At 44.3% G+C, this 15,018-nt stretch overlaps 1 protein-coding gene across 2 annotated transcripts in view; it reads left to right on the plus strand.

Annotated features, from left to right (window-relative positions):
• The window catches only part of pparab (peroxisome proliferator-activated receptor alpha b), a 41,884-nt gene that overhangs the window by 10,164 nt on the left and 16,702 nt on the right, over positions 1 to 15,018 (plus strand). Inside the window, exons 1-3 of one of the 2 annotated variants that reach the window (XM_074634237.1) lie at positions 1,379 to 1,610; positions 8,252 to 8,500; positions 14,358 to 14,521. In XM_074634237.1, coding sequence (XP_074490338.1) covers positions 8,293 to 8,500; positions 14,358 to 14,521 — 372 coding nt within the window. In that variant the 5' untranslated portion in view covers positions 1,379 to 1,610; positions 8,252 to 8,292. Of the gene's footprint in view, positions 1 to 1,378; positions 1,611 to 8,251; positions 8,501 to 14,357; positions 14,522 to 15,018 lie in introns of those variants that run through there. The other variant, XM_074634236.1, reaches the window with a different exon arrangement.

The raw sequence follows: 15,018 nt of genomic DNA on the forward strand, positions 1-15,018 counted from the left end.
GAGTCCACAACACACACACACACACACACACACACACACACACACACACACACACACACACACACACACACACACACGCAGGCACACTTTCCACTATGCAGTGATGTGCTATAAACAGCCGGTGTGAAGGGTCAGGTCGCCGTCGACCTCTGAGGTTACGTGATACGCGGTCACTTTGCACCTTCTGCAGCGTTTTTGTGGTCAGATTGTACGGATTGCTCCGTCAGTGTGAACATTTGATTATTATTTTGACAATGGACACGCTGTCAATGCAGAGGTCGGAGTCCACTGGGGCTTATGCAACTTACTGTTTTATTTCTCAACTGGATGCAGCAGCAGCAGCAGCGGGTGTTCAGTATGCTGACAGCCAGAGAAAGAGCTCATCTTGAGTAACATGTCCTGTCCATTTAGAAAAAGAATAATAGAGAAACATGCAGTTATTCTCTCTGAGTGGACTAGATAACACAATCAATATTTCTGAGGTTGTAGCGGAGGCAATCCATCGATACCAACCGTGTCATACTAGCTCGTCGAGAAGGAGGCTGAATAACGCTCCAAACGTACGCTAAATTTTGGCGAGGAATAAACTGTCATGGCCATTTTCAAAGAGGTCCCTTGACCTCTGACCTCCAGATATGTGAATGTAAATGGGTTCTATGGGTACCCACGAGTCTCCCCTTTACAGACATGCCCACTTTATGATAATCACATGCAGTTTGGGGCAAGTCATAGTCAAGTCAGCACACTGACACACTGACAGCTGTTGTTGCCTGTTGGGCTGCAGTTTGCCATGTTATGATTTGAGCATATTGTTTTATGCTGAATACAGTACCTGTGAGGGTTTCTGGACAATATCTGTCATTGTTTTGTGTTGTTAATTGATTTCCAATAATAAATGTATACATACATTTGCATTAAGCAGCATATTTGCCCACTCCCATGTTGATAAGAGCATTAAATACATCTCCCTTTAAGGTACATTTTTAACAGATAAAGAATTGTTTGATTAATCACGATGAACTATTTGAATCGATCGACAGCCCTAGTTTGAACCTTTCAAGTCTAAAAATGGCAGACTGTAGATTTAAGTGATTCAAGTGACCCTGAAATGACGGGGTAAGTGACCTGATAACATAACGATTGATCGGCTATCACACGGCTCATCTGTCGCAGACTTCAGCTAAAGTCCAATGTCAATCACTTCCCCTGTACTTTGGTCAACCTCCATGACGATAAGAGGGCGCCGGCCAGCGTATCAGCCCTGAGAGCGATAAGGGTTCAGTTGAGTGTTTACACTGCGGGCGGGCACACGGTCCAGACTGAACTCATAGAGGGAACTCTTCAAACAGGCGGAGCTGGCGGGTCAGCCCCCATCAGCCCATATACTCCTCCTGCTCTAAGAACACCGTTATGGCCCCCGGGAGCCCTTCTTCTGACAGGCCTGTCAGCACTCAGACCACAGGATGGGTGGATTAAACATTAACCTGTGGTCTGCTCTCTCTCTCAAACACACACACAAACACTGAATGATCGTACAAACTCCTGGGAAAAGAGCTGGATGTCATATTGTCAAGTTGCACGGAAGACTTCAAGTTTTTGGATTGAGAGAGGTTTGTTTATTTGAGTTATTATTGGGTTTTCATATTCTATAAACTATACTTACCAAACTGGTAGCGATACTGCAGACAGACAAAGAGTATGAGATAGGGCTGCACCGATCTGACTATTTCAGTCCCGATACCGTTAACTGGGCTTTGGATGTCGGCCGATATCGAGTACCGATCCGATACCAGTGTTTAATCAATAAGCTGAATGCCTCACTGTGTGGAAGAGACTCTTTTATGTGTAAGGCAACATCAGGCTTGACTTAAGCATTGCTCTCCTAACTTTGTATAACAAAATGTGACAGATACATACATAGATATACATTTATTTACCAGCAACTTGGTAAAAAAAAAGCTTCAAAATTAACAGGAATTACAATTCAAGTGTAAACATTGTTATTGCAGCAACAAATTGGTCAAAACTTAAAGGTCCCATATTGTAAAAAGTGATATTTTCATGTCTTTGACATTATAAAGCAGGTTTAAGTGCTATATAAATACTGTTAAACTATCAAAACGCTCAATACATATGGAGAAATACACACAGCAGCCCGTATTCAGAAATTGCGCATTTGAAACAAGCCGTTTCTGTCCATTTGTGATGTCACAAATATACAATATTTAGACCATTACACGGTTTTAAAAGTAAACATTCTAAATGTGTCCCCAGTTTGTTTCCTGTTGCAGTGTATGTAAATAACATCAGCTGACAGGAAGTAAACATGGACCCAAGCTGTCACCTAGCAACGCAATTCCGTTGCAATTCCATTGAAATGCACTAAAACGGAGCGTTTCAAACAGAGGGTGAATACAGGTATATTCAGGCAGACAGTATGAGGAAAACAATGTGTTTTTTTTAACATTACAGCATGTAAACATGTTCTAGTAGAAACACAAAATACAAGTATGAACCTGACAATGAGCACGATATGGGACCTTTAAACAGGAATTGAAATGACAGTATACAATGTATATAAACATCAACCCATTGAATTGAATAGATCGGCCACGTTGTTACCGATATCCAGCTGTTTGAGTCAGTATCGGCCCGATATCTGATCCGGTATCGGTGCATCCCGTAGTACGTGAGCAACTGTCTCCTCTCGTTGCCAAGGTATGTTCTCCTGTACTTGGAAGGACCACAGCGTTTTGTTTTTCATCAGTAATGTTTTCTCTTCCACGCCTTGGCGAGACAAGCCCGTACACACCTCTGATATCTTGGTCCGCTGCCAGCTGTAATCTCTGTTTTCTTCTCGTCACACTCTTTGCTGTTTGTTGTCCTCATCGTTGGATGTATTTGTAAAGTTTTATTGGATGCCCCACCAGAGATGATCGTTAGTCACGGAGGCTGATGTGTGATTTCACTTATCAGCTGCATGTGTGGATGTAGAGATGCCTCGGGATCAGATAACATGAGCTGCTCTTCTTGAGTGCTAGATATCTCTACGGAGAACGTGAGCTCAACAGGTGATTTCTAGATCATTTTCTCGTAGAGCTTGTAGACGGCTGTGTAAACTAACTTCATGCTGTTCTATGTGCCTCCCTGTTGGGAGAGTAGGAGGCCGTCTACATGCCTGGCTCTCATTCACAGCTTGTTTATCAGCTTCAGCCGGAGCTTACTAGCAGCTTCGTGGCCTGTCTGTCTAATGTGGGTCTTCACTGCGATGGATGAGCACAACATGGGGGGCTGGGTGAGAGACCCATCGGACAGTATGGATTATTGATGCTCCACTCGTCGTCACTGTTACACAAATCTGTGATGGGATTTATTGATTTTTGATGATTGAATTCCCGTGGTCATAGCCGTCTTCACACGCCTGCTTCCCACCCTCCGCTGCGCAATCCGTGCGTCGGCATTGCCGTGGCATCGCCATGACGACCTCTTGGTCTTTTGTCAGTGTAACCGCGCCCATCCTCCCCCTTTTTAAACCCTAACCCACACAAACCCGTATGACCTTGCTCATCTTCCTCTCAGTGTGCGCGGTGCCCTCAGCAGGCTCGGTTGAGTGAACACACAAGAGAGGTCTTGACCTGAAAGACAAAAGGCTTTGCTGTTACCGTAGGAACCGCTGCTTTCTCTCCCCTCTCCGCCTCGCTCGCTCACTTCGTCTCACACGTTGCTGATGAAGACCCTGTAATGTAGCTCAACTGACATTCCTCTCCACTCCCCCCGTGTCTCTCTCTCTGTCTCTCAATCCACAAGAGCTGTGCAGCTAAGCGGCTCTGTGTGTTTACATTGTCATGTTGTATGTTGGTGGCAACACGAGGTTAGCTCGGTCCACTTCAGAGCTGCTGGTAGGAGGTCACGAGTTCAGAAAAGGACTTGTGTCATGTGTGTTGTATGAGCATACTTGCCAACTTTGAGACTTCACAAATAGGGAGGAGTTTCAGAGACTTTGTTTCCTGTTTTCTGGTGACTTTTTAAGAATGAAAATAGTAAAATAATAAGTACACTGCTACAGCATTTTTATGTTAATTAGCTTACTTTGATTTTACTTTTAATTCTCAGGAAAGAAAACGGAATACGCCTCTCTGGCGTGAACTTGTATGAATCTCTGGTATTGTTTTTTTGCCCCTGCTTGATTATTTCTTCCTCCTAGTTCTCTCCATTTCCCTTTCCGTCTCTCGCACACTAAAGGCCCTTTCAGACACAACATGACAACAGCACCACTGCGCTCTGAAACCCATTTTCCAACGGCTTACGCCACGCCACGGCGGCTTTTCACTGCGTCGAGCAAAGCCCGACTTCGGGCTCCGCATGCTGTGATGTGAACCCAGCGGCGAGCGCATCTCCATCCGTTGTGTGACGAGCGGTCGCGGGCAGCTCTATTCCCCCAGGAAACAACACAGGTGTAGCTCTATTGCCGTCCGGGTGGAAACAGTCGAGCTTATACACGCTGAACAGTGACCGAAACAAGTTGAGATAACGAAAAAGGAAAAAAAAGTGTGAACATTTGTCATAAATGGGGAGAAATACGGGAGAACTGTGACCCTGGGAGGAAACCGGGAGAGGGCAATGAAAAACAGGAGGGTTGGAAAGTATGTATATGAGTAGAAAGTTTATCTCATCTTACCACTAGATAATAACTTTCCCAGTCAAGCTGTAGCCAAGAAGCTTCTTTATTTGTCCCCGTGAAGCAGTACTACGATGATGAGACGGTGCTGAGTGAAGTGAGTGTATGAAACAGGATGTCCTCTAAAGGAAGACCTGAGGGTCAGGAGCTAGAGGCTGAATGCTAAAGAGGGGTTGCTTTATCCTAGCAGAGCTAACACTGCCTCCATTCACACTTCCAAGTGTATTGAGGAGCAAGTAGCTCAGTTTAAAGCGGCCCGCTCACATGCCAGGCTTCTTTTCATGTCGGGTTTTTAACGGGTGGGAATCTTCAGGGTGTTTACTATTAGACTCAGTCTAGTTCCTCTGACTGGGCTGTGATTCTTGACATTCTGGACAATTTTTTTTAGACCTCTGCCATGTAAGTTTTATTGTTTAAAAAAATTACAATGCCAGTACCAATACCAGCACCCTTAAAGTGATACAGACACCAATAAAGTTCTTCATTCAATACCTGAATGGAAACGGTGTGTGTGTGTGTGTGTGTGTGTGTGTGTGTGTGTGTGTGTGTGTGTGTGTGTGTGTGTGTGTGTGTGTGTGTGTGTGTGTGTGTGTGTGTGTGTGTGTGTGTGTGTGTGTGTGTGTGTGTGTGTGTGTGTGTGTGTGTGTGTGTGTGTGTGTGTGTGTGTGTGTGTGTGTGTGTGTGTGTGTGTGTGTGTGTGTGTGTGTGTGTCCCACTGGCTAGCTAATCGCCGTCACACTGCACAGTGCTGATAACTCCGTCCCCTGACCCGCGGTTGTGGGACCGTGCTGTCGCAGAACCGTATCAGCCATTCTCCGGTTCAAGGACTATTGCTTCTCAACAACTCAGAGTTGTATTAGACAATGTGCTCTAAAGGATGGCTTACCGCTCATTAGGGATGCACCGATACCACTTTTTTCAGACCGAGTACAAGTACAAGTACAAGTACAAGTACTTACATTTGGGTACTCTCCGATACCGAGTACCGATACGAGTACTTCTCTGTGCTAAAAGACCCTCGTTAACAGCCAGCTGGAGGGTGTGAGCGACACACGGCAGGCTGGGGAGTCCCGCATACGAGGCGGTGCGCGCGACAAGCTCTAGGTCGGCTTGGAAAGGCTCGGGGCGAAAGTGCTTCCCGGGGCCGTGGACAAAGTGTCAACAGCGAGGCTCGGCCCGCATAAAAGGCGCCAGGGGTCTGCGGCGATGTCTGCAACCCACCTGACCCGTCTTGAAACACGGACCAAGGAGTCTAACGCACGTGCGAGTCAGAGGGTGCAAGCAAAACCGGTAGGACCGATAGTGTGCGATAGGACCCGAAAGATAGTGACGAGGTTAATGTCACACTGCCGTAAAGTGGTATCGGTGCCGTTTTGCGAGTACGAGTACATGAGCACAGTATCAGACCCTATACCCCATACTGGTATTGGTATTGGTGTATCCCTACCGTTCATCCATACCCACATCCATCCATATGATTGGACTTAAAGCCACGCCTTGTTGTCGTGCTGTTGTTGTTGTTACATATTTGTTTCAGTTATATCACTGATCTGCTTTTGGTCCTTCCAGCCCTGGATATAGTAAGGACCTTTCCAAGGTTCCTCCATTGTGTCCCTCGTACTTGAAGGGTTAAAATGTCCCTGAAAGAGAGATTACGTTTATTATTATTATAACAGCCACATAATAACGCATAGAATCACATTTACTTCTATTTCATTTGCCTTCTGCACTCGAGGCGAAACTATATGCAAATGATCTATACTCTCAGTTGCTCCTTCAATGGAATACCATTCATATCTGTCACTGGATCTTTTAAATAGACTCACAGGGAGCACTGAGGACAGAGACGCTTTAAGTGTGCAGTCAGTCAGTCGCTCTTCTCAACCAGCCTGCGGTACATATAGCACAGTGCAGGGTAAGTTACGGTTAACCTAGAGGCGGTGGTGTGTAAAGGTGGCTGAGAACAATCAGCAGCTGCTGCCTTGTAGACGTATAGCCACCGTCAACCGCACCCCCGACCCTCCCACCACCCACCACCCACCACCCACCACCCACCACCCACCTCCCCCTCGTTTTGATGTTCTTAGCGGCGCCTGATGGAAAGGGCTTACTGAAGATTGACCCAGTTTACATGCGGATGTATGAAGTTCTAATATGTGATGTAAGGTCCCTCTGCTATATAGTCTTAAGCTTCTAACCAACAAGCCCCTCCCAGTTCCCACCGTGCAATTCAGCAGAAATCCTCCCCCCCGTCTACTGTACGGGCCAGTCCGGCACGTCTCTTCTAGCCGACCCCAGACCGATCCTACAAGCCAGCCTAGTGACCTACATTCATCCCACATGCTTCACTCTCTGTCTCTCCTCCGTCTTTCTCTTTCTGCAGCACTATGAGGTTTACAGGGATAAGGTTACTGTATTTGGAGTGAATAGCTCAGCAGCGGAGGGGCCTGTGTTATGTCACAAGATACTCCTCGTGTCCTTCATTCTCAGTCTGCTGAGTGGACCAACTATAGCAACGTGCAGCACCTGTTAGTGTGGAGGGACCGCGCGTTACATCAGCACTACTCATTATGAGGCCTGGATGCATTATGCATTATGTATGCTGTGTTGAATCATGTGCACTGAAAGAATGTGATATTTATCTGGGGGTGATAGTCAGATATCTCAACATCTTTTTGACGCATTGGCAAAAACTTTGGTAGAATCGTTCATGGTTCCCAGAAGATGTATCCCAATGACTCTGTAGATCCCTCTACTTTTCCTCTAGTGCCACAATGAGGTTGTCATTGTGTTTTTTACTGAAATGTCTTACCAAGTATTGACATAACTCAGGTCAAAATTTTTAATCAAACTTTGCCATAAACTTTGATACCAACCATGTCATACTAGCTTGTCGTGAAGGAGGTTAAATAACGCTCCAAACTGTCTTGGCCATTTTCAAAGGGGTCCCTTGACCTCTGACCTCCAGATCAGTGAATGTAAATGGGTTCTATGGGTACCCACGAGTCTCCCCTTTACAGACATGCCCACTTTATGATAATCACATGCAGTTTGGGGGCGAGTCATAGTCAAGTCAGCACACTGACACACTGACAGCTGTTGTTGCCTGTTGGGCTGCAGTTTGCCATGTTATGATTGGAGCATATTGTTTTATGCTAAATGCAGTACCTGTGAGGGTTTCTGGATCAATATCTGTCATTGTTTTGTGTTGATAATTGATTTACAATAATAAATATATACATACATTTGCATAAAGCAGCATATTTGTCCACTCCCATGTTGATAAGAAGATTAAATACAAATCTCCCTTTAAGGTACATTTTGAACAGATAAAAAATCTATTAACTAATTAATCATGCGATTAATCGTGATTAAATATCTTAATTGATTGACAATGATGGTGAACATAGTAAACATTGTCATTGTGAGCATGTTAGCAAGCTGACGCTCCGTCTCTATAAATTCAGACGGAGGTGACCTTAGAAATGAATTATCACCGTGTCTTGTGTTTCCATATCACATGTTTGACCTCTTTGTCTTTTTGTCCCCCCTCCCCCTGTCCTCTGTCTCCAGTCTGATGAGTGAGAGTGCCGGCAGCCCGCTCCTCCACCGCGATGGTCGACATGGAGAGCCACTACCATCCCCCTTCGCCCCTGGAGGACTCGGTGCTGGGAAGCCCGCTGTGCGCCGATGACGACTTCATGGGCGGCATGGAGGAGCTCCAGGACATCTCCCAGTCCATCGACAACGACGCCCTCAGCTCCTTCGACGTCCCCGAATACCAGTCCTCCAGCAATGGCTCCGAAGGTTCCACCGTTCTAGGTGAAGTCTCGTTATCGTTGAAATGATCTATTTAAGATTATTAATGATATGGTGAGATGGTTGGCTGCCCTACTGTCATTTCACAGATTCAAAGTGTCCTCGTTAGCTCAGAGTAATCTCCTTGCTGTTGTTGTTGTCAGAACTTGGGCCCCGCAGTTTACCCCCTTAATCCCTTATTTGCTCCAACGGCATGTTCAGAGAGGACATACACTTTGGCTAATTTAAGGTCAATGCCCTGACCTACAACAAAGCTGCGCTACAATCCTTTGACAGCCGTTTGTTTACTCAGGTTGTCAGATTCACCCACTTTACCCCCTTTGGGCGATAGTCCCTTTGGTTTGAATCGGTTTGTCCTCGTCTCTTGGTGTCTTGTAGGGCTGCACACCACGGCTGAATTGAATTGTAATCGCGATCCCGATTTTGGCTTCTCACAATTAATTGAACATGATGGACTGCGATATTGACTTTTATAATGCGTGCTCTGCTTATAGAAAACTCTGCTTGGGGCGGCTGTAGCTCAGTGGGTAGAGCGGGTCGTCCTTTAACCACAAGGTTGGTTCGATCCCCGACTGCATGTTGAAGTGTCCTTGAGCGAGACGCTAAACCCCAAGATGCTCCCCCGATTCGCTTGCAGCAGCCCACTGCTCCTAAAAATATGTAGGATGGGTTAAATGCAGAAGTCAAATTTCATGTATGTACCTGTATGTACTATGAAAAATAAAGGATTCTTCTTCTTTCTTCTTCTTCTGCTGCTTAAATCAAGCGCTTCCTAAACCAACAGCTAGAGATGCAGCGTCAGTAAGCAGCCGACCGAAGCTGGCCGGTTTTCAGCAGTGTCGTATATCCGATTTTTTACCAATCAGACACACATGTGCAGCCGCCACATGATGGTTTTCCGTTGCGTACAGCGGCACAGTCGATAACATCTAACACAACATGTCGTCGGTGTGGAAGTCCTTCAGCGTGAGTTAAAAAAGACATAAAGCTGCATTTAGTAACAACTGCAAGTCCAAAATAAGCAGAGGAACAACCTTAAAACATTTGGAACAACTGTCTTAATCAGACACTTATTATATTGTAATTCGTTCTCAGAGTGATCACAGTGACCGGCTCGTCTGCTGACAGCACCGAGCACATTATGGTGCGTTCAAGCTCTACTCAGTAAAAATGAGTATTGAGCGATGGTAAATTATAACGCTATCATGATGCGTTCAAATGTAATCTTGTAAAATGTAGTTTTTTTGGCGAGAAACTTGAATAAATCCAGATGTTTGACGGAGATGTTTTCGAAGCGATATAAAATAGATAATAGAAAGAGAATTATGACCTGATTAACTTCCTAACAATACCCCTAAACAGCTCATAATATATCATTAAAACTACTGATGCCAAGATTATTTTTAATCAAAGCAAATATTTCAATAAAAATACAATTTATTTCCTAATCATTTGAATTGTGAACTACAGATGACGGTAATAAAATAAAAGGATAACATGTTGAGTTTTTGGCGGTTGGAATGAAGCACGACATGGAAGTGAAAGCAGCGATCTGTTTATTTAAATGTGAAATAGCAATATTAAAAATGTTGTCCCTAAAATGAGTGAATAATGGTGATCTCAATATAGATCAAAATAATCGTGATTATCATTTTGGCCATAATCGTGCAGCCCTGGTGTCTTGATATATTTTCCTATATTATATTTCTTCTTCTCTCGCTCCTCTTATTTTCCTCTATGCCCTTGTTTTGCCTCTCCGTCCTCCTCCAGCACCTTCTCCTCGCCCCATATCCAATGAGGAATTCACACATTCCTCAGCCACCACGCACCTCCTCTCAGGAAACATCTATTTTGCCGCTGTGTTTCCTCCTGAATAAAAGTCACATGGGACATCTGGGAGTTTTATGCTACTACCAAATTATGCAACAAGCGAAGAAGCCGTGAATAGTCCAGAGAGATAAACATCAGATGAAAGAATAGAGGGTGTGAGTGAGTGAGTGAGTGAGTGAGAAGAGAAGAGAAAGGAAAGTATGTAAAGGACGGCATCACGGAAACATTTGATGATGTCATGGAAAAGTCAGCGAGAGGTTTGCTCAGGATTTATGGTGGTTTAGGAGCGCTACTGTAACAGTGAGAGACGGGAGCAGAAGAAACGCTGACGTGCTTTTCTTGTCCTCGCTCAGTTGAAACATGTGAAACCACCGGTTCAGGAACAGAGCTCCGGGTCCGCTGCCAAACGTCGCTGATCCCCGGCTCTGGCGTCTCTCGACCAACTCATGTGGCTTGACTTAGTGCCACTGTTTTGTACCCTCTCGTCTTTGCTATTTGTGTACCAAACACGTTCTACCAACCTTGTTGCCTTCCACCAGGTGGAAATAGAAAACTGTTGACAACCTATGACCCTGTCATCCGTGAGGAAGATCAGTAACACTACTCCAACACTGTTGTCAGGCATGCTAATGTCTCTGAATAAATAGTTGCTGGGATAGAACATACTGTCTTTGTCGGAGCAAAGAGGTCTCGCTGTACTTTAAATTCCACTAATTCTTTGTCAGAGGGGGATGGGACATTAGAGATGCATTCATTAACCCTCGGAGACCCACAATAGACCCGTTTTTTCCTTTTTTTAGAGGGGTACAGGGGGGTATTTAGGGGGAGATAGCAGGTCAACAGTAGATGTCACATAGAAGTGGTGTACAGCATCGTGTGTCAAGTTGTTCTTGTCATATATCAGTAAAATAACCCTGAATTAATTAATTTGATTACATTGTGAAAGTGTATAACGGTTTAGAACATTATGATAGAAGTATATAATGGTCATTCCTAAGTTGTTGGAGCAATTTTGGGGTTGATACTATCTGTTCCACAGCTTTGGAGCTAAATTTAACAATTTTTTACCGGTCGAGAATTGATAAAAATGATCAATAATCCCTCCAAAATACCACATTAAGACACCAAGACCTTGAGGAACACTGTAGAAAAAGACATGCTGTGATTTGGGATCAAAAACTTTTGACGTTTGGAGATTTCTGCAAGAATTAAATTTTTTGACGGATTGGATGGCGAGCACTTCTGTTGTGGAAACTGCTCAGAAACCCCCTTATTGTTAATCTAGCTAGGACAGCCATCCATCCTCTGAATGCTCTAGGTCTCTAGTCTGATCCATCCATCCTCTGAATGCTCTAGGTCTCTAGTTTGATCCATCCATCCTCTGAATGCTCTAGGTCTCTAGTCTGATCCATCCATCCTCTGAATGCTCTAGGTCTCTAGTCTGATCCATCCATCCTCTGAATGCTCTAGGTCTCTAGTTTAATCCATCCATCCTCTGAATGCTCTAGGTCTCTAGTCTGATCCATCCATCCTCTGGATGCTCTAGGTCTCTAGTTTGATCCATCCATCCTCTGGATGCTCTAGGTCTCTAGTTTGATCCATCCATCCTCTGGATGCTCTAGGTCTCTAGTCTGATCCATCCATCCTCTGGATGCTCTAGGTCTCTAGTTTGATCCATCCATCCTCTGGATGCTCTAGGTCTCTAGTCTGATCCATCCATCCTCTGAATGGTCTAGGTCTCTAGTCTGATCCATCCATCCTCTGGATGCTCTAGGTCTCTAGTTTAATCCATCCATCCTCTGAATGCTCTAGGTCTCTAGTTTAATCCATCCATCCTCTGAATGCTCTAGGTCTCTAGTCTGATCCATCCATCCTCTGGATGCTCTAGGTCTCTAGTTTGATCCATCCATCCTCTGGATGCTCTAGGTCTCTAGTTTGATCCATCCATCCTCTGGATGCTCTAGGTCTCTAGTCTGATCCATCCATCCTCTGAATGCTCTAGGTCTCTAGTTTGTGGCGGTAAAGTTTCATGAGGCTGTGATTATCCTAGAGGTCACCACAAGTCATTTTATACAGTGAGGTCACGTTTCAAAAAATGGTCTCACTACAATGAAATGTCTCCTTTGGGGACTAACATCATCACACATGAATCCAGTTGGGCCCATTGGATCCACAAGAGTCTCAGCTTTACAGTGATACCCAATTTATGCAATTCCAAGACTGTTTAGGGACCCCAGTATGCAGATTATGTGATTATCATAAAGTGGGCATGTCTGTAAAGGGGAGACTCGTAGGAACCTATTTTCATTCACATATCTTGAGGTCAGAGGTCAAGAAATCTTTTTGAAAATCGCCATTCCAGTTTTTCCTCGCCAAAATTTAACAAAACTTTGGAGCGTTATTTAGCCTCCTTCCTGACAAGCTAGGATGGTTGGTAAAAAAATTATTTTTTTATGCCAGTATCTTCACCGTTGGGTCTCAGAGGGTTGAGGCAAAGTTTGATAGGATCATCAATTGGTATACTTTTATAAAAGTAAGATACATTGTCTACAGATGCAGGCACCATGAAACTGAACACAAAACATTTACAAGCTTGAAAGACAAGTTCCTGTTTACTTTCTCACCTTGGCACACACCTGGCCAACAGAGTGTGTGAAGTGAGCGCACTTGTCGGATTGTCAATTTTGGAGAGCTCCAAAATTGTGGAATGCAGGTCCCCAAATTCCAACATTGAAAAGGTGCGAGGGGAGAGGGGAGAGGGGAGAGGGGAGACGGTTTCAGTCGCTGGTTTTTGAAGCATCCTGATGGCTGTAGTCTACGGCAGGGGTCAGCAACCTTTACTATCAAAAGAGCCATTTTAAGCCAAAATAAAAAATAAAAATCTGTCTGGAGCCACCAAACATTTGAGTACTGTGATGAAGGTAACCCAGTTTATAGTCTAAGTATATAGTATATAAGTCTAATGCAGTGAGGGCCAAAGAGACAATGTACTACGGAGCATTAGGGCCACATTGAGGGAAAAAAACATCAGAAATTTCCAGAATAAAGTCATAATATTACGAGAAAAAAATAATATTCATAATATTCCGACTTTTTTCTTGTAAACCTCTGACTTTATTCTCGTAATATTATGACTTTATTCTCGTAATATTATGACTTTATTCTTGAAATCTCTGATTTACTTTTTTTCCGTCAATGTGGCCCTAATACTCCGTCGTACCATCGTACCATAGACCTACAACAATAATAACTAAAAATGAAAATGCAAACAAATAACAGTTATTCATTTCCATTTTTAAAAATCCACAGGGAGCCACTGGAGAGGAGCTGAAGAGCTGCATGTGGCTCCGGAGCCGCAGGTTGCTGACCCCTGGTCTACGGGGGAGAGCAGCGTTCAGTCATCCAGTTGTTCCATGTCTTTGTAAAGAATCTGTGTCGTGCAAAATATAATAAACATTCATTATTACATTTCAAAATGTTGAAGTTATCAGGAATTTCTGTGCAATAAAGAGCACTTGTCCATACAACTATACAGTTGTTACACTTAGTGTGCACACGTTTTCTAAACACACGATCTTGAGACTGATCGTAGGTCTTCAGCAACAATGGAAATTATACAGACTGATGTACTGAATGCCCACTTTCACATCAGATATGATTGTGTGTGGGGACCAATGAGAGCCATTGTCTCGTCTGATTGAACGTGCAACTAGATGAGGAAAGTCTGCGCACAAAAATGAGCCTTTCCTCCAAACCAACTACTTTTTTCTCCGCTGGATCTACCTTGTGCACAACAGAAGAAAATGTTTGAGGATTTCTTGGCAGAAATGGCAAAAATCTACCTGAGAAAGTCTTACTTTTAATATATTTGTAGGAGTTAATAGTGCATTTATCACTGGACTATCATCAGCCTGAGATTTGTGAGTATTTCCGGCAGCGAGACAGACGGTGTAGTCGTCGTCTTTCAGATGTGTTTGTTTGGTAATGCGATGACCCGTCTAATCGCCCACGTGCCACGTGTGTTTTGCAGATGCCCTGACGCCAGCATCCAGCCCGTCGTCAGTTGTTTACGGGTTGGCATCGGGCCAGGAGGACTTCTCATCGGCCTCCTCATCGCTCAATCTGGAGTGTCGAGTTTGTGCCGACCGCGCCTCGGGCTACCACTACGGAGTCCACGCCTGCGAGGGCTGCAAGGTGAGACGGAGATTACACACATGAATTATACAGTTTCATCTTTATATTTCACATTATAGACGTAAGGATAAGTGTCTTGTTAATGGACATACAGTTGCTGAAGGACATTTGAGTTATCTTCTCCCCCTGCACTGTGTTTGCGTACTACTGCTTTCTCTCCCTCTCAATCAATATTTCTGTCAATATCCATCAATCGCTTCCTCCCCTAAGTGACTCACACAGACAAGCCAAGAATCACAAACAGCCTCCAGACTACACATTAACCAATTTCAAAATCAAGACGGTGAAGAAAGTAGGACATGCCAGGCCAGAAATCCATGAGGCTGTGAGTCTTGTGACCAATGATAACTCCTGAAAGCATCCGAACTAGCAGGCTCGGCCTTTACACGTGGTCGCTCGATAATCTTTGAGTTAATTGTTTACCAGTCGTGTTGAAGAACAACCCAATGCTGTTTTTTATAAGAGGCACCGAAGGACAAAGATAGTCTAACTTGTTC

This window comes from Sebastes fasciatus, chromosome 4 (genome assembly GCF_043250625.1).
Source record: "Sebastes fasciatus isolate fSebFas1 chromosome 4, fSebFas1.pri, whole genome shotgun sequence".
Lineage (NCBI taxonomy): Eukaryota > Metazoa > Chordata > Actinopteri > Perciformes > Sebastidae > Sebastes > Sebastes fasciatus.